The sequence below is a fragment of the Pteropus medius genome, unplaced genomic scaffold (genome assembly GCF_902729225.1).
Source record: "Pteropus medius unplaced genomic scaffold, Ma_sr-lr_union100, whole genome shotgun sequence".
Taxonomy (NCBI): Eukaryota; Metazoa; Chordata; class Mammalia; order Chiroptera; family Pteropodidae; genus Pteropus; species Pteropus medius.
Window position 1 is genome coordinate 11,505,349 of NW_024350924.1, and position 21,781 is coordinate 11,527,129.

The 21,781-nt window shown below is 42.1% G+C and overlaps 2 protein-coding genes across 3 annotated transcripts in view; one reads left to right on the plus strand and one right to left on the minus strand.

Moving 5' to 3' along the window:
• The first annotated feature begins 231 nt into the window (after nt 1-231).
• Nucleotides 232-21,131, plus strand: GABPB2 (GA binding protein transcription factor subunit beta 2). Of its 2 annotated transcripts, XM_039841564.1 has the most exons (9): nt 252-708; nt 4,272-4,379; nt 5,680-5,847; nt 6,368-6,562; nt 8,525-8,663; nt 12,936-13,052; nt 14,897-15,082; nt 17,398-17,534; nt 17,684-21,131. In XM_039841564.1, the coding sequence occupies exons 2-9, from the start codon at nt 4,272-4,274 to the stop codon at nt 17,981-17,983; spliced, it is 1,350 nt and encodes a 449-aa protein (XP_039697498.1). In that variant the 5' UTR covers nt 252-708; the 3' UTR covers nt 17,984-21,131. The 2 variants fall into 2 exon arrangements, with proteins under 2 accessions (XP_039697499.1, XP_039697498.1); XM_039841565.1 differs by lacking the exon at nt 12,936-13,052 and having other exon boundaries at nt 232-708.
• SEMA6C (semaphorin 6C) overlaps nt 13,049-21,781 on the minus strand; it is a 28,087-nt gene continuing 19,354 nt past the window's right edge. Inside the window, exon 20 of the mRNA XM_039841553.1 lies at nt 13,049-14,578. Within this exon, the coding sequence (XP_039697487.1) occupies nt 14,494-14,578 (85 nt within the window). The 3' untranslated portion in view covers nt 13,049-14,493. The remainder of the gene's footprint in view (nt 14,579-21,781) is intronic.

Consider the following 21,781-nt stretch of genomic DNA (forward strand, 5'->3'; position numbering starts at 1 on the left):
AATGCTCCCGTCATTTGTTTCACGGCTGGCGCTGACAGCATGGCTCTGGGGCCCTTACGTTCAGGCTGGAACTGGAACTGTGTCCGTCAGGCACGAGAGTTCAATTCTTGCGCAAAGCCAGAAACGTCCCAAACAGCTCCGCCCGAAGCCGAGACAGGGAGACGAGCTTTACCCATCGACCCTAACGCCGGCCTGCCAAAAAGCGACCAAGGGGAAGCAGAACCGATGCAGAATCCAATCGCTCTCCAGCGTCCGCCTGGCTCTTGGCGCCAAAACCAACCACCGGGCCGTCCCCGGCCGGATCTACACGACACGTCAGCCACGTAACCGACAACCCTCCGCCTCGCTAAGTAGTCCGGCCTAGGATGTCTCCATACACGCTTTTTCACCGCAAAAGGCCTTCGGCGAAAAGCCAGCGAGCCTCGGGGGTGCATCCCCCCTCTGTTCGAATGGAAACGTGGGTCCTCTGATCATTTTCTCTTCACAGATCCCTCCGCCAGTCATGATATTCGCTGAGCCTCCACTTCCGGGTCCGCCATTTTGTTGCCTCCATTTCTCCACGAGGGGGGGGTAAAGGCCCCCAAAATATGCATATATGAAAAGGCCAAAAAGTAACCGTCACTGACAGGGAGTCTTAACTAGAGAAGGAAACGGGACCAAACTGGCGGGCTCGGTCAAAGCGCAGCCGGCAGCGTCCCGGACGAGGAGGTGAGGGGGAAGAAGAGATGCGTGGACTCTGGGGGGGCGTCAGGGCTGGCAGGGAGAGTGTTGCGAGGAGCTGCACCGCTGCCCAGCCCAGCCCCGAACTTCTGGGTGCAGATACGGCGGCGCCCCTCCACCAGAGCGGGGGCAGCTGGGGGAGGGGGACGAAGAGGAAGGGGATGCTGCTGGGAGGAAGGGGAGGGGACTGGGAGGAGGTGAGGAAGGGGGTGGGTGTAAGACCTGGGGCTGGGGAGCTGGACCGCAGGAAGCCAAGGCCACAGAGGTGACCACTAGAGGGCAGCGCGGGGCCCGGGCCGGGGGCTGCTCCCTGGGCTCGGACCTTGGCTCCCTGCCCCAAAGTTGACACTTTTTCCTGAAAGACGTTATATTGCTGGGAGGAACTGGAGGATTTGTGACAGAGGAGAAAATGGGGACTCAAAGTTCTCTGGCCCCAGTAATGGCCTAAAGATTATTGGTGAGCTCGGTAAAGTGAACAAGAGCATTACGGCTCCGCCTCCAGTTCTTGCACAGTTGTTTGTACAGCTGGCGGCCGAGTGGGGACGTGTGCAAAGGAAAAAGGAAAAAAAAGGAAAAAAAAAAGGTCAGACCATGGATTCTTCAATTCCAATTCTCCTTCCCGTTAGTTCTGTCTATGCTCACACGTTAGCTCTGTCTATGCTCACACGTTTCCTTGAGCCAGCAGAGCTTCCCATTCCTCTCCCTCTTCCTCGAAGGTTCTCTCTTCCCCACCACACACCGCCTCCCGCCACACACACACACATCTATGGAAAAGGCCATTCTGTGGCTTACCTTCAACAATTTAAAAACGTTTTTGGCCATCTGGGACCATATTTTCAACATACCATTTGACCTACCCAGTCCAGTAGAGGTGCTGGTAAGCATCTATTTTCATCCAGGCTTTGACAACAATGAAAGAACTGCCCCGCCCAAACTCATATCGACAAACGTAATTACTCTCTAATAATAGAGTACTTTGTTGTCAAGAGCTCAGGCACTTCATCCATTATTAAAACACGCTTACAGAAAGTGCTCGTGTGTGTGTTTGGCAGGGGGAGTGGGTGCTTTGTTATTTTGTTCATCTCCAAAGTCCTAGGAGGCAAGTTAGATCAGATTTTGTTTCTTCACTTTCTGAATAGGGAAAGTGGAGGTACATCTAGTAAGGGAGAATGTTTTCCATTTGTTTTTAGTGATTAGGGAGCTCAGAAGTGCCTAGACTGTCTTGTCTTAGGCTACATCTCTTGTCTGGTGGATACCACCAGTGTTGACATAGGATACTGGCAGAATGGCACATAGTCCCCTCAAAATGCTGTAATTTTAAAAAGACATTTTACTTTTACTCAAGATAGATGCTTCAGGTTAACTTAAAAAAAAAAGTGACAGGATGGGGGAGAAAGAGCCTTGAAGAACACTTTTCTAGACCTTTTAATAACAGGTGATGACCATAACACCTTATTTACAGTCTAATCCTAAAGTTTATATCTTTGTATAGTAAGAAACTAAACTTTTCATGACCTAAAGAATTGAATGACAGATTTGGCTCAGTTGCCATTCAGTGGGACTGATACACAGATTCAAATATGATTAAAGAAATGTGATAAAGTTAACGTATATGTAAAAGCAGACTACAATGGAAAAAACTGCTCAAATATATTTTGCAAGAGTTCAGGTACTGAAGACAGCAGTTTCAGTGAGATAAAATCAACTTATTTAAAGTATCTTGTTTTCCAGAAGTGCCACTTCCCAGGAATGTGAAGCAAACCAGATTTCTCCTTAAACAGATAACCTTAACCTTCAACTGAAGTTGAACTCTGTGTGTGCGTGGGGTAGGAGAATAGAGCTGGAATTTCATTATGAAGATGGTTTAATCGTGCTTTGTGTCAGTATTTCTCAATGTCCTGTATGGGCATTTTTCCGTCTGCGATCAGTTATCGTAGAGGTGTTAAGGTGTGATGATAGAACTTTTACATATAGTATAATTGGAGAAAATGTGAAGAAGTCATTTCTGACTATTGAACCACCTAGAACTTTGTTCTTGTTTTTAACTGTTAGTAATAAGATAATTAAATTGAAAGGCAGTTTTGATATTTTAAAAGGAAGATAGCCATGGAGAAAGATGAAGTATCCGTTTTCTGTAAGAATGTTTTGCTATCATTTTTTTCTCTAGGGTTTCATGAGTGATAAAACCTGACACTTAGCTCCCATTATAGAAGTTCACATCATTAAAATTCATCCTCTTCTCCCGAACATACTGTTCAGCGGGGCCCAGACTAGAGCCTCGGGTAGATTCATTTTGAACAAACTCTCCTGGTGGTCCCCCTGGATACCCATGTTTGCCTAAAGTGCTCTATGATAGAGATTGGAAAATTAAATAACATAGTGACTGAATGATTTATCTAAACCAATGATTCTCAAATTTTCTGATTGAGGGCTCATTTATATTCTTAAAAATGATTGAAGACTCCAGTGTGTTATGTCTATTGATATTTACTGTTTTAGAAACTAATTTTTAAATGTTCATTAATTAAAATACAATAATATATTCATACATGTTAAGATAAATAATACATTTTTATGAAAAACATATCTTCCAAGTTAAAGAAGTAGTGAGAAGAATGGCATTGTTTTAAATTTTTGCAAATCTCTTTAAGTTCTGGCTTAATAGAAGTTATTTTTTCATACCCACTTTTGTATTCGGTCTGTTGCAATATGTACTTGGAGAAAGGGAGGAAAATTTTAGTGTTTTCAGGTCATTGTGGGTATTTGATATACACAGAAACTCAACAAGTAGTAATTTCCTAAAAGTTAGTTGCAGTGAGGAATCTAAAACTATATTAATGAAATTTTGTACTCTGTTACCTTACAACCCATTGATCTGTCTTCACTTTGAATCTTTTTATTGGTGTATGATTTCATAACACACATTAGTCGTTTGAAAAGTATTGGTTCACCAAATTATGCAGATTATCCAAATGTTAGTACATTTTATTATACACTATAAAAAATTCACATAATTATCAACACAAATTTCATCGGAAAAGTTTGTAGTATGCTCATAGTGGTGGATATAGGTTTCCCAAAACTCTGATTTTTTGCTTGAAAGTTCCAATCATCATTGATAATTGGCAATAAATACTGTTGATTGTTTTCCTTGAAGCAGAAGCTCACTGTTCTTTTTTGAAAAAATGTCTGCCGAATACCTGTGTCTCATTATCCTTGGTTCGTCTAGTCATCATTTCATGTAGCAGAATATTTCTTCCCGTGGTCGTGTCTAAGGGGTGAGATGCTGTTTTATCGATTCCTTAAGCCAGAAAGGTGATAATGAGCTACACATATTTCCAAAGTATTTTTCTGGACGGTGAAAATGAGGGTACTGTTGTTTAGGGCCTGAACCTTTTCCAAACATCTGATCGTGTTCGATGAGCTAGAAAGGAAGCACCAGGTAGTCACCGCGAGAAGCGTGGTCAAGTACAAGAGGCCTTCCAAAAACATGTGCAGCTTTCCTTGTGTGTGAGTTACAGCTTCCTGAAAACTTGTTTCTGTGCATAAAGATGTCTCTGGTGGACTTGGGGAAGAGGTTGCTAGAAGCAGCACGGAAAGGCCAGGATGATGAAGTGAGAACATTGATGGCAAATGGCGCCCCGTTCACCACAGACTGGGTAAGCTCTCTCGATTACTCCCAGCGTGTGCTATTACCAGTCTTTTTCTGAAAGGCTAAACAGACTTTATTGATTTCTCTTCACTCTCTTTCTCCCTCATTCTCCCCACAAGAGTTTAATTTTCTTTGTTTCATCTGAGTATGTGGTTTTCTTTTAGTTTTCTAATTAAAAGAGTCTCCTGTGGCTACATAGGTGGTAATTGTAAAGGTGTTAAATACTTGTGATTTTCCTTAATGCTTTTTAGAGTATTTTCTAAAAGTTTAATTCTCCCTGGAGTGTCCTTGGGTTATAGGCTTCTGTAATTAGCTAGAAATTAAACATTTCTCTAAAATGTCCCGGTTAATAAGGAATAGTCTTAGCCATTTCGTTTCCTTTATCACTGTTAACCATTAAAGAGTAGGGTGTAATTTCATGAGCCGAGACAGCCAGCCTGGAGAGCAGAGTTTTGGGAGATCCAGGTCCAGGAGATGATGTGGGCTTGCTTGGCATCACAGATTTTATAAGCATTGCCTAATTTTAACAATTCAGTGAGTAAGTGTTCTCTCTTCTGGGGCGATTAATTCATAACTTTAGAGGCCGGCAGATTCTTAGCACTTCACAAGAAGGGAGAAAGGAAACCTATGAGATGAGCATTCTATAAATAGACCTGAGAAGAGCATTGTGAATTAAATCCAGATAGGCAGAGAAGCTGAATATATGAAAAGCAAAGAATAAATGAAGTAGGCTTAAAATAAAGAGAAAGGAATGGCTCTCTGCCCAAAGCGGATGCTGATCACTCAGACAGGTTTACGGTGAGATATGTGGCTTATTGATGGTGACACACGTCGCTACCTTTTTATTGCCTCTTCATCAGTGTTTTTGCTTTGCTTTACTGTGGCAACAAACTCCTAGTCTCACTAATTAAATTGGCACCCACATGCAACTTTCTAGTCCCTGCCCTTCCTAAGAATTGTTTTGAATGTACCTTCCCTTCACTCCCGACTCAGAATGCTCTTGTCTGTCCTTTTTTTCTCCTTCTTTTAAGCTCTGCTTAAAATCATGTCATTTAGGACTCTTACCTGATAAATCCAGTTGATTTAAACCTGTTATACTTACCACTTACTTAATTCGTGGTATATTTATTTGCCCATTAGTATATTAATTTTTTAATTAAGTCATTTCTTCAGTGCTGACTGCCCAACCAGACTCTCCCTCCAGGGGCAGGAACCATAGAATTCACCTCTTATTCATTTGTACCTCTCCAGTAACGATTTAGGAGTCTGCACCCAGTTAGCATTCAGTGGGTATTGTTTTCCCACAGCTTGGAACGTCACCCCTCCACCTTGCAGCCCAGTATGGTCATTATTCCACAGCAGAAGTGCTCCTTCGAGCAGGCGTCAGCAGGGATGCCCGAACCAAGGTGGACAGGACCCCCTTGCACATGGCGGCCGCCGATGGACACACGCACATCGTGGAACTGCTCGTTAGGGTAAAGCGAGAATCGTGTTGGGTCTGACACCCACCCCCCTTTCTTACTTAAATGGGTGGTAGGAAGCTAGGTTGGGAAAGATTACGTTTAGGACAGTTTATAGAATTGAGTTGCATCTCTTTCAAGAGTAGTCGTGGCTATGAGGATTTTGTTTTGTAATCTTTTAAAAGCTAAACAGGCTTTATTGATTTTTCTTTATTCCTTTTCTGCAGGTGTTCTTTGCACTTATGCCTATTTTTTTCAGACAATCAGCTCTGTTAATAAATGCAGCAAAAGTCTGTTCCGTTTTTCTCCCATCTGTTATAATTTCCCACTGACGTCCCTAGAAGACCCACATATTGAAGGCATTTTGTCTGTCAGCATTCAGGATCGTTTAGAAATGTTTTTCTCTTTGAGACGTCTTAAACGTGATCTAAATTTGAATATGCGTAATCTGGAAATCCTCCGTAGTGGTGGCAGAATTTTGCACCTGTGCTACTGTAAACCATGTCCGTTTGAAAAACTTATTTTTCTGTGACAGAATGGTGCAGATGTGAATGCCAAGGACATGCTGAAGATGACAGCTTTGCACTGGGCCACCGAGCACCACCATCGAGATGTTGTAGAGCTGCTTATCAAATACGGAGCTGACGTCCATGCTTTTAGCAAGTTTGACAAATCTGCCTTTGACATAGCTCTGGAGAAAAACAATGCTGAGATTCTGGTCATCCTTCAGGTCTGGTTCTTTTTGATCCCGAGTCCACTTCAGTTGAAGTTAAGGATTTTTTTGTGGGTGTTGAATCAAAACTGAACTTTCCCTATCTTGTCAGAATAGCACTTCTAATATGCTCAATCTGTGACCCAGTGTAATTAGCATCTTTTTTAAAAATAATATTCTCTAAAGTCCTGAACTGTTTATGGTGATCGAATAACAGTATTGGTGGCCAGTACAAAACAGGATTTAGAATGTTTTTTTCTCCGTGAAAATTTCTCTATGTTTTCTGAATGTATGTCAACTGATGTGAGACAATACAGAGCTCCAAAGCCTATGGAGTCATAAGGAAACCATCTCAGAATCAAAAGTTAGCTGTGATGACTTCACCCATGAATTTCTTAAGCCAGCACTTATATATCAGAGAATAACAGGATGCGGAATGCAAAGATTAATAGGCCATGGCCCTGTCCTTGGAGTGTTTACAGCATGATGAAGTTTAAACGAAAAATAATGCATTGCAATACTCTGATGATGAACAAATTTCTAGCAGCCGTTAGGGGAGCACAGAGGAGGGAGTGTTAGTGGTGCTTGAGGCAAGCATTAGAGTGGACACAGAAACTGAACTGAGTTTTAAAGGAGAAGTAGACAGAGAAGTGAGAAAATGATATCCTCGGCGAGCAAAAGAACACATCAAAGACACAGGTGTGAAAGGGCATGGACTGTTCAGGAAAGAGCAGGTAGCTCTGACTAGAGACTGGGCCAGGGAAATGGGGTTTGGGAGTGGCAGGAGCTGAGGCTGGAGAGTTGGGCTGCGTTCTCAATGTAGGGGTGTCGCATGGCATACAGGGAGTTTGGACTATTTCGTGGGTAATGGGGATCCAGTAGAAGCTTTTAAATAGAGGGTTCATACAGTTGGACTTTTTTTAAGATGATAATTTGGAGTGTCATATGCAGACTGGAGAGAGGAGACTCGACACTAAAGAACCATTGTGACTTCCATGAGGCCAGGCGAGAGCCAGCGATGACTCGAGTGACAGAAGTGATACTGGGAACAGAAGAAGGGGTAGATTCAAGAAGGAATTTAACAGTAACCAGAGAATGGAGAGTTTGTTTCAAGCTGAAGCTCTTAGTCAAGGGGACAGTTATATATGAAAAATAGCCATTTCTGCTGCATTTTCAGTCGTTTGTTCGTTTGTCAGTTTGTTCGTTGGTTCTTACAGTTGCTCCCTCTAGGCTGTCATCCTCTTCAACTTCCAATCCCCTGTCTTCGGGTTCTTTCATCATTGGGGCTTTTTAAACAGTGACCATGTTTGTAGAAAATTGCTTCCGATAGTAAAAAGATAAAATGAAATAAAGATAAGCCTCTTTACACTGAAATTGCACAGACACACCCGAAGCAAAATGCAGCATGTGAAACTAGACTTGAAAATCTGGCCTTCATTTATTTGCCTGTTGTACATTCTATGAGGAATTCTTCAGTGGCAGAATGAAGCAAGTAGTTGGGAAGAGCTCTGGAGAATATTCTTCTCTGTAGCCTCTCTGTGGGGACCTCCTGCTAGCACATCGACATGCGGATAATCGATCATAGAATATCAGTGCTGGAGATTACTTTTTAGACCGCCTCTCCCCTTTATTTTTCAAATTAAAAAAAAAAAAACAAAAAAAAACAAGATCCAGAGAGGTTAAGTGAATCATGTAGAAGTTTTTGCAAAGGATACACCTTTCTTTTTCTAAAGTAAAAATAAGCCTAGGAAAGCAACTTTACGTCTCTGTTGCCCTGGCCTAGGGCATGGGATGGTGAGGCAGGGAGGGGATGATGGAGGGAGGCAGTGATCTTAATGAGAGCTCTGAGCTCCCTGGGGCTCTATATGCCAGAGCCCATTCTGCTTGATAGGGCATTGGGGGTCGGGGGTGCCCCTTCGGTCACCGTGTAACTAAGTTTAATAAGTGTTGCGACTCAGAAATCTCCGTCTTGTTTTGTAGGAAGCCATGCAGAATCAGGTGAATGCTCATCCCGAAAGAGCCAACCCTGTGACCGTGGCTACCCCGCTCGTCTTCACGTCAGGAGAAGTCGTCAGCCTTGCTAGCCTCGTGTCTTCAGCCAACACCAAAGCAACCTCAGGTAGTACTCCCATAGTATGGCATTCATTTTAGACTTAAAATGAACAGAACCCCAGGTTTTCCCATGAGATTAATAGATACCCTGTCTGATACTTACTCCTTTATTAAAATATTTCCCCAATAGGAGATTTATAATAGATTTTAAAGCTAATGCACTTATCCTGTCTGGGGAAAGAATGATCATACATAGGGGTTATATGAGTGCTGACAGTATTAGAAGTAAAATATTTTACAAATTAATATGTTGAAGGATTATGTCTAACCCCAAAATGAAAATATAGGGGCGCTTCAGTATGGTACCACTAAGGAAAATAGTTAAATATCCATAGTCCAAAGCAGTAACAAAGCAGAAACATAAGTGGTTGTTGGAATACTGATGTGACAGAGGTACGTGTGCTTATTTGACATGCGAGTCTCGATTTGTTTTTGAGAACATATATAACAACAAAATAGCAGAGAAAAGCACTCAGTGTTGATCTTTTGAAACCTGTATGTTTTTAACAAAACCGTCAAACTAAAAAGGAGAAAACTCAGTTTGTTTCAAATATTTGTTTACAAATATTTGTTTTACAGCAAAGAAACTTGTGTCCTCTTTTAAATAAATTTTCCAGCTGACTCTTGTTTTTTTCCGTTTCTGACTCATTTAAAAACAAGCAACTATATTCCTAGTTTGTATAATCTCAAAGGAAGATGTTGAACGAGGTGTTATTGAGAGGCAGTGTGATACAATAGAAAGAGCACATACATATATACGTAGAATTGTGCATTCAGAACTGTGTTCAAATACTGATTTATGAGTTGATTAAATGATTGACTGTAGGAAAACTACTTATTTCTCTAAGCCTTCTTTACTTATCTACAAAATTGAGATATAGTAATATCCACTTTACGAGTTGTGAGACTTCGAGATGTTTTAGTTCCGTGTTCACTTCATAGCAGAGCTTCAATACCAGCCACTAGTGTTAAGTGAAAACGAACTTCCCATTAAAGGTTGACTCCATCATGCCCACAAGGGGGCAGTAGTGACCTTCATTTTATAGGCCATCAACTCTTAAAAATCACTGTGCTTTGCTTTCAGCTGAATGATTCCAAAAATTTAGTTTAAATATACGTGTATATGTAATCAGCACATTCACAGCCTTTTGGATTTGTTGTGGTTCAGGCCACATGGGCTAGAACAAGTGCTTTCATGATCTCAAAGTCTTTAGAGGCCAATAACGTTGCGTGTTCACAAACGCGCAAAAAGACCTAGGGTTGATCTTTAATCTAACTACCGAAATTCTCCAGAATAGTGAAAAGTCAAAGACATTCAGGACAGAGATTCGTAGCCTTAGCTCTTCCCATGGTCTATGTAATATTTGCCATGTCGCTTTTGGCAAACCTACTCTCCTTTATCTCTTCTCTATGTTGACAACTGCAAATTGAAATTGCTAAACCATCCCATAATAGAGCTCATCTCCCCAGTGTCGTCTTAAGGAAGCAGTTCTTCCTAGCTCTCCTCTTTTAGGGGTTTGGCTTTATCAGTGCAGATAAAAGAAAGGAGAAAAGATGTACAGCAAATTCAGGTTGTCTTATTCTTAGATTTTCTTTTCCAGAATAGTGGGCGGGCTTCTTGTTTCCCATCATCCAGTAATATTTTTAAGCATTAACTGAAAGTATCCTAGGATTATCACGTTGGTGGATATTTTTGATACCAAAATCCAGATTACAAAGTTTGCTTTTCATTTTCCATTTGTGACTAAAGATATGAATCATCATAGTGCTACTAGCAAACTGCGGTGATTTGGGAAGACAGCCTAATTTAAACACTAATCAGGGTAAAACAAAGTTATGAAAATGAATTTCCTGCTTCTGTAGAGTCAAAAGATACACTCCAAAGTCAAGTGTAAACAGCTTTGTGTTGGTTCCTAGAGTACAGGCTCGGAATCTAATGAATTAGGATCTAATCTGGCCTCTGATGTTTACTAGCTGCATGACCTTGGGCAAGTTACTTAGTTTTTCTGGATCTAGTTTTCACTAAGTCATCGAGATTGTCTATACAATCACCTAAATCCTGGTCTGAAGAGTTTATATATATATAAGCCACATTCCGAATAGGTACCAAGAGTTGTCACTGATAATGCTATTTCCCCTCCAAAAACAACAGTATCCATGCACATTTTACTGTATTTGATGTTGTGCCTTATATTGAGGAGAAAACAATTAACATTATTGAACAATGAAGTACTTTATTTTCCTGGAACTTGCTGAGATAAGTCTGAAGAGGTAATCTGCATAGTCTCTTTTCAGTTTCAACTGTGTCTATAAGAATACTGAACCTGATTTTTCACAAATGTTCTTCATTTTGCTATTGAGGGGAAGGCGGGTGAGTCATTATGTTGGAATCAAAGGGAGAGAGCCCTTAGGTTGGACTCATCATATGCTAAAAGTATATAATGCTTTTCTCATGAAGCAGTTACACCCAGCTCTTCTGTTCTCCTTTAGCTGGTGGCCTAGCTGATGTTCGGCCCACTTGGACCTTAATTACAACAGCCTTGCTGTGTGTGTGTGTGTGTGTGTGTGTGTGAGTGTGTGAGTACACTGTGGTAAAATAATAGCAGCCTTGATTTTTGATCGCTAGTGACTTACTGTACATATCGTCCAACCTCCACAAGGAGATATGTATCTAAAAACCGCTTGTTTCTTATTTTTTTCATCGTGAGTTCTCACGTCAGTATTTGGTGTGCTTGACTGAGCGATTGGAAGAGCACACACTCAGCAGGGAGCTTAGGAGCTAGGACAGAGTGGACCTTGCTGGCAGGAAGCCGCTGGCCAGACCTCGGCTCCTTTCTGGAGGTCAGCGTGTCCCACCGTTTCAGACCACGTGGTTCCCTGCGTGTTTTATGAGAGTTAGAATAAGTAGGGATAGCATCACGATGTCCACTTCATCCCCGCGCCCACAGTCACCCCCCAAAAGCTTAGGGAGGTTTGCTGCTGCGAGGAGCACCACTGTGCAAGGAATCTACCTTTCAAAGGAAAATCTGAAATTTAAGTTTATGAATGAGTTAGGTTACCTAGATTAATCGTACCAGAAAAGGATTCTTTGCTCTGTGGGAGGATTTATTATAAGGAGTGTTAAATAAGAGTTTCCCTAAATGTTTTACAGATAACTGACTTTTTGATAGAAGAAAGGCTGGTACAAATCTTTAAGTATAGATAGTGGTAAAATTTAAAAATTAAGAGCACATTTATAAAGAAGATAGGCGTATGGGTAAGAGTCCAGTGAGGAGACAAAACTACATGGCGAATTGTATAATTTTATTTTATATATGTCTATATAATCTCTAAACTTGTATGTGTAATTGACGAAGAATTACTAGTTAGTAAGAGTGAACTAACTACAAAGAGGTATGGAGAACCCTAAGAACACAGGACTAGTCGATATAGGGAGCAGCCGCAGCCACTACTTCTCTATGACAAAACTTAATCGAATGCTAGCTGACAAGTAATGATTATAGGATCCAGCTTCGGTATCACAAGGCAGGGCAGGGAAGGGTGGAATTGGAGCACAAAGGCTCCAAAAATTTACAACTGGCACAATAAATATCTTGGAAATAGGAAAACATTAGTAATTCATTTTATAGACGATTTATGGAAAACTCTTGAGTGATGCTTTGGGTTCATAAAGTTGGGCATACGTGCTGCCAGATCTAATGCACACCCCTCTTGGAACTGAGCTGTGAGAACAGCAGGCAAAATACAAGACAAAAAGGTTACGAACAAAGTTTTTTTAAAAAGCGCATCATGACACAAGTAGATGATTGGTTTTTAGCGCTAATCGATTGTACTACCCTTTGACCTTCAGTATGTGAAATGCCAGGTTGTTCACTGTCTTCACACCAGAGGTCAGTCTGAGCCTTCCTGGCTGTCAGCGATGACTAGAGGTCATGGGTTGAGCAGAGCCCCTGCGGCCCGGCCCCAGCCCGGGAGCGGGCGGCTCTGGGTCTGTCAGCTGCTAACGCTCTGCACTGGCACTGGTGGTGCCGAGAGTGAGCGGCTGGGAGTGTCTGTGGCCCTACACCAAGCAAGCTACTGGAGTCCACTTTAAAAGGAGAACGTCTTAAACCTTAAAAGAGCTTTAACGCCGTGCTAATTGGTTCATATCGGTTTGTATTAGAGAGCGAGATTAAGGACATAAGAATGAAAAGCAGAGGTTTTGATTTACTAAGCCATTTTTAGCTCATCTCAATTTGTTCTCTCCACTCGACCTCATTTGCCTTTTTTACCGAAATAGGTGCCCCCCATGCCTCCTCAGCAGTGCGCCTCTCAAATTCCACCACCTCAGTGCTGGCCACCCTCGCAGCCCTGGCCGAGGCATCAGCCCCTCTCTCTAACTCACACAGAGCCACAGGTAGGTGAGGGAGGTCTGCTGGGCCAATCACTGTTTCTCCTCTTGTTGCTAAATCTCCAGCAGATTGAATTTGCACGAAATATTAAAGAATTACGGTTAATTAAAGATGACTAGGAAGAAGGGATGCAGCATCCTTGAGCATCAGAAAGAAAAATCACTAAGTCGTATAATCAGACAGCTGAATAATACCAGAGGATGACTAAGTTACTCCTTTGTATTTTCGCAGTTTCAAGTTTGTTTGCCCTGACTTCAGTTGCTTCAGATTGAAATATTTAGTCTTAATTAGCGGATTTCTTGGAAATACTGTGTTGTGTTTTGACTGATGCTATTGTAGAATGATTCAGAGTAGCCGCTTAGATGTCTTGCAATAAAGCATCAAATACATGGGACAGCCACCTCTCCCATTGTCATACCCTGTGGACTTCAGGTTTGCTTGGTTTGTTTTTACTGGAAGTAAAAGTTATTTTGGCATTTCCAATGGAAGTGAGCGGGTATATGCTGAATAGTGAGTACCCTTCTGACACTTAAAACGGAAAGGTTCGAGGTCACTTAGCCAGAGATAGCTATCTACGGAGAAAAGGCTCAGGGCTTCATTCAAGTGGAGCCTAGTAGTTGTACGTAGGGCTAAAGAGTCATCTAGCAATCTTTCTGGAACTCTCTGGCAGTCTCCATCATAAATAAAGGCAGGTTGTTCTGATTTCTTTCTACCATTGACATTTGGGTGGTGAGAACATCCCTCCAAGCCCGTTTTTCTGACTGGGTGCATCATAAAGATCTCTGCTCAGACGTGGAGGGGTGAGCGGCGTGGCAGAGGGGAGCAGTATGTCCAACTTGTGCTTGTTATTCTTTTGATTTGCTCTTTGATCTTGGATAAATCGGTTCTTCAGTTCTCGGTTTCCACGTTTCTGGCATATTGGTTAGAGTAAATTATCTGTCGAGGTCCTTTCAGCTGTGACACTTAACCAGTTCCTTGTTTCTGAGTGTGAATGCTCCGCTTCCATTGAACCGCGTGAACGTGTGTCATGTGGACAGTCCCCACCCCACTATTGCGGAGTTCTGCTTGTGACTCTTCAGAAAGAGGAGTTTATAGTGGTAGGAACCGTATCTCCTGCTGGTTACTGGGGATATTGACTAACCAAACTGAAAATCTTGACTCAACCTAATACATATAAATCTCTTAGAGAGGTAGCTGGCACAAAGTAAGTAGTCAGTGTTACTTGTTATTAATATTGTTGATCTGTCAGGTGAGAGAAGTCACCTACCATTTTTGTCTATCAAGACTTCCTCAGGCTTTGACTACTTAACATATTGTTTTGTTAATTCAGTATTAAATGCCTCGATTTCCTTAGAGAAATAGATTTAGTCTGATTTATTGCTATTTCTCTAAGCTCTGTAGATTTATTTAGACTCTTAAGATGCTTCCTGAAAAAGAGTTCGAAGATCAAATATGTTGGGGAAACTCAGCATACTGTATCCCCTGCCGGAGAGTCACAGTGCTCATCAGCCTTGGGAGTCTCTGATACTTCCTACAAAGCAAACAGAAAAGTTTAAGCATGTTTAAACCAGCATTTTGAAAGTGTGTTTTTACATAGAACCCATCTTTAGTGAAAGCTACTAACATCTCAGTGAAGACGTTTTAGAAAATACTGTTTTAATGCAGTCCTTATTTTCGTTTCTGCTCTGACTTAGCATTATTCATAAGAGCTTGTTTTTGTGTACTGTTGAATCTAACTTTTTTTTCAAGTTTTCTTATTCCTGATATTATCAATTTCAAGAAGACTGAAATTGCTATGCTTCAATTTTTTAAAAAGCTGAAATTTTAAATTTACTTTCATCATCTCTAGTTAATTCAGAGGAAATCATAGAAGGAAACTCTGTTGACCCATCAGTCCAACAAGTGGTGGGGAGTGGAGGCCAGAGGGTCATCACCATAGTGACAGATGGCGTCCCCTTGGGCAACATCCAAACTGCAATCCCTGCTGGAGGCATTGGCCAGCCATTTATTGTAACCATGCAAGATGGACAGCAAGGTGAGTTATCCCATTGGACAGTAGTGTGTTAAGAGATATCTTAGACCCTCAACTGTCCTCCAAAAATGAGGCATTAAGGGGATGCAAGAATGCCAGGTACCACATGGGGCAAAGAAGGTCTGAAAAAGAAAGAAACAGGTTGGCAAAGGCTTTTTCCCTAATATATTTACAATTTGTGAGTAAAAACCAATAACCTGGTCGAAAGAGCAAATAATATGAACCAATACTTCACAGAAAAGAAAATCCTGATGGTTCTTAAAAATATGATAATATGTTCAGCCTATTTTATTCGTAGCAAGAGAAATGTAATTAAATATTGCACTGAGATGCCATTATTCCACTACATTGTCAAAGGTGTGGAAAAACAGGCGCTCTTATAAATCGCTCATGAGAGTGTAAATTAATTAATTAATGCACCCTCTGAAGAGCAAATTGGCAATGTCTATCACTAATAAAGATACACGTACCTTTTGGCTAAAAAGTTCTTTATCTCTGAATTCATATTCACACACACACAAATGACATGTACTAAGTTATTCATTTTGGCATTATCTGTAATCATCAAAGATTAAAAGAACTTAAGGAAAAAAAAAAAAGAACCCAAGTATATGTCAGTAGGGAGCTGGTTAAATAAATCATGGTACACCCATACAATGAAGTACTCTGCAGCTGTGAAGACGGTGAGGAAGCTCCCTCTGGACCAGCGTGGTCTGAGCTCCAAAATAGATTGCTAAGCAACAAGAGCAAGGTTCAGGACAGTGTGTAGATTATACATTTTTAAAAGGGGGAAACGTGTATTTGCTGATATATTCATGAACTTTGCTATCTCTGGAAGAACATTCAAGAACTACACTGATAACATTGGTTGCTTCGGGGGAGGACACCTGAGTGGCTGGAGATGGATAGGAGGCTTTTCACTGTATGCGCTTTTATAGATTTTAATTATTGAACCATGTGAATGTATTATGTATTCAAAAAATGCATAAGTAAATTTTTTTGAAAAGAGAAAGAAACTATTCATTACAACTTCATTCCTTAAAAATATTGGAGATTGAAAAGCGGAGGGTTGGTATAATTGCCTGTATTACCAAAATGATGACTTGGCTTAAATAATTATGAAGACTTTATAATTTTCAGATTATTTGAATTGATGGATCTTTGCAATATGAGAAGAAAGGAGGAATTAAACCTTTATAATCCAAGCTCTGGTATCATAAATTCTTGTTGATCGTATTTGGAAAATAAAAACCCTCATGCTACTCTTATATCCACAGCCACCTCCCTAACCCTATTCCTAACGCCTGGCAGCCACTAACTCATATTTGTCCTCTGTCTCTATGCTTTTGTCATTTAAAGAATGTTATAGAAAAGGAATCATATAGTATGTAACCTTTTGAGATTGGCTTTTTTCTCTCACCATAATTCCCGTAAGATCCTTCCAAGTTGTTGTTTGTCTCAATAGTTCATTCATTTTCACTGCTGAGTAGTATTCTGTGGTATGGATGTACCACAGTTTGTTTAACCATTCATTCTTCATTGGAGAACATTTAAGTCGTCTCCAGTTTGGACTGTCTGAACAGAGCTGTTATGAATGATCACATATAGGTTTTGTGGGAACATCACTTTTCAGTTCTCTGATATAAACGCCCAAAAGTGCAGTTGCTGGGTCGTATGGGAAGTGCATGTTTCATTTTTGTAAGAAACTTCCAAACTATTTTCTAGAGTAACTGTACCACTTTACATTCCCACCAGCAATTTATGAATCCAGTTTCTCCACATCCTCTCCAGCATTTGGTGTTTTCACTATTTTTTACCTTGTTTGACATTCTAGTAGGTGTGGAGTGTGTTGTATTCTTATGTGTGCTGATCCTTCTCTCATCTATGAGAAGATAAATAATTAAATTAGAGACAGTTAATGGCAAACTGCTTTCATAAGAGGTTTCTCAAAAATCTTGTATAAAGACATCAGGCCTTCTTTAGATAAATTTGTCCTGCAGAATTGTAAGCCAGTTGGTTCTAGCTTCTGACCTAGAGTCAGACATCTCTATCTACGAGCCTCAGACCTGGCTCCTAATTGCGTGACTTCCAGATCTGCAGATTTTTGCCCTTCTTTTCAGAGGCCTTCTCAGTGCCTCTCTAATCCTGTCTGTTTCTCTTTGCAAGGCCATGCCCTACCTGTTGATTCTAAAATCCAAAGGGATGTGAAAAAACCGATATCAGAATATATTTCAATTTATTTTCTAATTTGAAGCAAGCAAAACCTCTTTGTTTTCCAATGTATTCATCTCCTCCAATTGGTGTCCTTTGGCTTGTAGTTCTAACTGTACCTGCTGGTCAGGTTGCAGAGGAGACTGTAATTGAAGAAGAAGATGAAGATGAAGAAGCAGAGAAGTTGCCATTGACTAAGAAACCAAGAATCGAAGAGATGACAAACAGCGTGGAGGAAAGCAAGGTAATGTTTTTAGCAGCGCGGAGAGGAGAGAAGGGAGGATTCGAAAGCCGTAACTGCTAAGGCCTGAGCCCGTCTTTACCTTTTGTCTCCTCTCTGGATAATCTGTGATCGAGTGTTGTTTCCAGTGGTGACATGGTTTACTTTTATAGGAAGGCACTGAGCGAGAGCTGCTACAGCAGCAGCTCCAGGAGGCCAACAGAAGAGCCCAAGAGTACCGGCACCAGCTCCTGAAGAAGGAGCAGGAGGCCGAGCAGTACCGCCTCCAGCTGGAGGCCATGGCCAGACAACCGCCCAATGGTGTCGATTTCGCCGTGGTGGAAGAGGTGGCTGAGGTCGATGCCGTAGTGGTCACAGACGGGGAGACGGAGGAGAGAGAGACGGAAGTGACTGGAGCAGGAGGGACCACCGAGCCTCGCGCCGGAGTTTCCATGGAAACTGTTTCATCTTAACGTACAAGGGCCACAATTTGTACTGTGTCCATCTTTTTCCTCTTTTTAAAAGAAAATACAGAGGACAAACACCGCGTAAAAGCTAAGGATGTCCTTAAGAAGAAAACTATAGCAGCGTCGAATGCTTATGCTCAGGAAGGCTCTCTGTGCAACTGGAAAAATCAAAGCCAAACTTAGGGAGCACTTCTGAGGGCCAAAGAATAGGGACCAGATTTCTCAGCTACGTCACTGCTTTGAGCATAGAGGTAAAAGAATGCCGTGTGCTGTAGACTGATTGTTTTTTAAATAACTGACTTTCTATCAGAAGATTTTACTGTCAAAAGTTTTTGAGAAAACATTCCTAACGTGGACACACCCAGGGCCTTTAATAGCTGCACCATCAAGTGACCTGAAAACTTGCCTTAGATTCATGATATGTGTCTGTTAGAGAAGACACTAGTTGGGAGCAGGGCTAGGAGCGAGTTCAGGGAGAGAGAAAGGAATATGTTTCGCTTCCAATGGAGCAGGCGCTCCCTACCATCCTGAGTTCATTTCACTGAAAAGAAATCTGTGATTGCCTGACTAAATTTGCATTCATTGTGTCCATAGCTCAGATGCCAGTTTAAGAAACTGAAATGTAATTTTTAAAAACTGGAAAGGAAAGAAAACTTGTTTATGTGGGAGAAGTGTATAAAAACCCAGAACCCTCCGGGCTGCACTTTCACAATGCTGGAACGGAGCCAGAAAGAGGCTGCTGGGGTTAGGAAACAATCTGGTGTTGAGATACAAACTTTGTTCTGGCTGGATTTTATGAAACGGCAGTCAGCATGGCGGTCTGTCAGCAGAACAACTTGCATCCAGTTATTTACGTCATGTCAAGCTTTAATATCAACTCTTTAATTTGTAAAATTTGTTGTTTTCTAAGCGTGCCTTTCTGTGGAGCTTATATGATCTCTTCTTATATGAAGAAGGGGCTTAGGAGAGCTGAGTGCCGTGAGGATGCTGCATAGTTCTCTTGTCCTTTGACCTGGAGTGAGCAGATGGCTCTGCTTCCTTAAGGGAAGACCTTGTGCCTTATAGGTGCTCAGTGTTGGGGGGGCAAAGGGTGTGAGAACCAAGGAGTCTGGCCAGATACTTCGTCTGCCTCACTCCCTTCTCTCCCGCTACGCCTGCTCCCTTTGCCTAGACATTTTTGGAAAGTGTTTCATTGCTGGGTTTTCTTCGTGTGCCAGCTTGGAGTTTTATCAAAAGAAAGGGAACTATGGATGGAGAGGAAAAGGTCGTGGAGAAGTTACATTATGGAGGTTGTTGCCTTTGAAATTTGGCCCTCATCGTTCTTGACTTGCCTGCTTGCTTTGCTGTAAATGAGAAGAAGAAACCAGAGGGAGATGTGCCAAGTAAACATCTGAATGACTGTTTAGAATATGGTTTTCTTAATTAGCGATCATGGGGAAAGCATACATTTTTAATTTGGTATAAAACTTGACAGTTAACGTGGTTCTATTTACCTTGATTAGTGAAGTAATTTGCCGCAGTTTTCCAGAGGTGAAAAATTATTTGGGGCTCAAAATAGACTGAAAACAGAACTCCCCAAACCAAGTTTAACAAACAGGATTGGCTGTTAGAGGCCTGTAGGCAAAAATTTCAGTTTTGAAATTAATTTTGACTACTGGCCACCTTAGCTGGGTTTTGTCCATTGACTTGAGGACTCCGGGCTGTTGGGGATGACGGAGAAATGCAGTGGGGGAGCCCAAGTGGGGTGACGGTGAAACTGTGATCTTTGCTCTCACACCAGCCTGTTTTTGTTTGTGATTTTTTTTCCCCCGTGTCCTTTTGAGAACCAGGTGCTAACAATAAGCTGCTGTCATGTGCCATTTTGGAGACTTGGCTTACCTGCAGATGGACCAGGTGTCATTTTAGATATGTTTCGTTTATGTTCTTGGTGTCTCTGTCAACTTTAATTCCTTTTTTTTTTCTTTTTTGTTAAGGGGGTGGGGGTTAACACTGCAGAAGGTACCCAGGCCCCTCCACCTCCTTCTCCAGGGTGGCCTCTGGCTGGGGGTGAAGAGTTCCCATCCAGCATTCCATTTTGAGCACACTGAGTCCCAACCATTTTGGGGAGCTGTTTATCAGTTGTTTCTCCTTCTGCAGGAGGCTGCCATTCCCACCCAGAAAAAACTCTAGTACAGCCCAGGTCATTTTTGATGATGGGCTCTCTGAGACCAGCAGTTAAAGGACAGGTTGGGGTTAAGGAGAGGGAGAAGGGAGATAGATGTCTGGAGAAGGATGGGTAGCAAAAAGGTTTTTGTTCTTATTTACTCTTAACAGACCTTCTAGCATCCCAGAAAAGAGAAGTAGGCTTTGGTCTCCAGGTGTTTTGCCATAGAGAGAACGGCAAGTCAGCACCTCCCGGAGTAGTTAGAAGTTTACATTTTAAATCAGGAATGGCAGTGCCCTTGTATGATTTTGCATTTCTTTCTGGATCAGCCATGGAAGTTGGGAAAGTGTGGCTGGGTCTTCTGGGTTGGGGGCTTCGAGCTGGCTTCTCAGCAAGGCTGGATGACAGAATCAGATAGACGAGTGCTTCAGAGTTGGTGCTTGAGCAGGGGGACCCGGGTCCTGGGATGGCTGCCTTCTTAAAATAAAGCTGCCTTAATGATATCAGTATTAATGTAGGATCTTCAGACTCTACCTTTGCATTTTATCTAAAACCTTCCCCCAAAAAAGAGAGAAAAAATAAACCTTAATATCTCTGTTCTTGTTCCTGGCTTCAGGGAATTGCTTACAAATGTCTAAGTGTACAGTCCCTTCCTGTCACTACCTCTGTGGGATCTCTTCATTGCAACGCCAGAGTTGAGGTCTCGTCACTGAAATGTGGGAGAACTTGGCTTTGGGTTTTCAGAGTTCCGAACTCAGTGCCTTAAAGGACGTTCTTTTTCTCTGTCCGATCTGTGTTGTTATTTCTGGCTTTGCCGGTCTCCCTTCTTCACTTGTAATGTTAGGAGTATATGGCATACGAAATTATTTTTTCTCCTTTATACCGATGTAAAAGAGATGAATTTACCAGAGTACTCTCTGGGGGAAGTCGTGTTGCGTGACCAGGGCGTGTTAATGCCCCTTCGCTGGGTATGTTTGCGTGTGTGTTTGTAAATACATATGGATTTTCCCACTTTCTGTTTGTTTGAGGTTCAACTCTGGTATAACCTGGAAATGTTTTTATTTCATTAAACACATGACAGAGGGTTTCTTTGCATTCACTGAACGGGCTGAGGAAGAAAAAGCATTGCGTTGGCCCTTCCGTGAGAGGTGTGCTCTCACAGGCCATGATGGGGACTGAGGTGTGAGCCCCCAGGGAGCCCAGTGCTGGCGTTCCGGTGGCTTCATTAGCGTGTGGCGCGATGACACCACGTAAGCCGAAGGACGGGCAGAGTCGGGGCAGCGATGGCGCGGCCCTTCCACGCGACCAGCCTCCTCTGCGCTCCTGTGGCAGCTCTTTTGACTGGTATTTGTACAGTTTCCTACACCTCTGAACAGGAGGGAAAGCCCAGAAGGAGCAGACGTTCTGTACATCTGCTCTCCCTGTCTAGAAATCTCATTCTTTTGAGAGTGTTCATTCTGAAAAAGCTTGTGCGACCCTCTCCTGACAGACATGGGCCAGCAGAGCTAGAGTTGAGGCATATACTGAGCTCTTCCCAGGAGTTGAACGTTGAGTGGGAATCAGTTTTTGTTCCAGTTTATTGGAGAATGGCCTCCTGTTCCCTACTCCTAGTGCAGACATCTGCGTGTGGCCGGAGAAGGGGCTTGAGAATGGAATACACG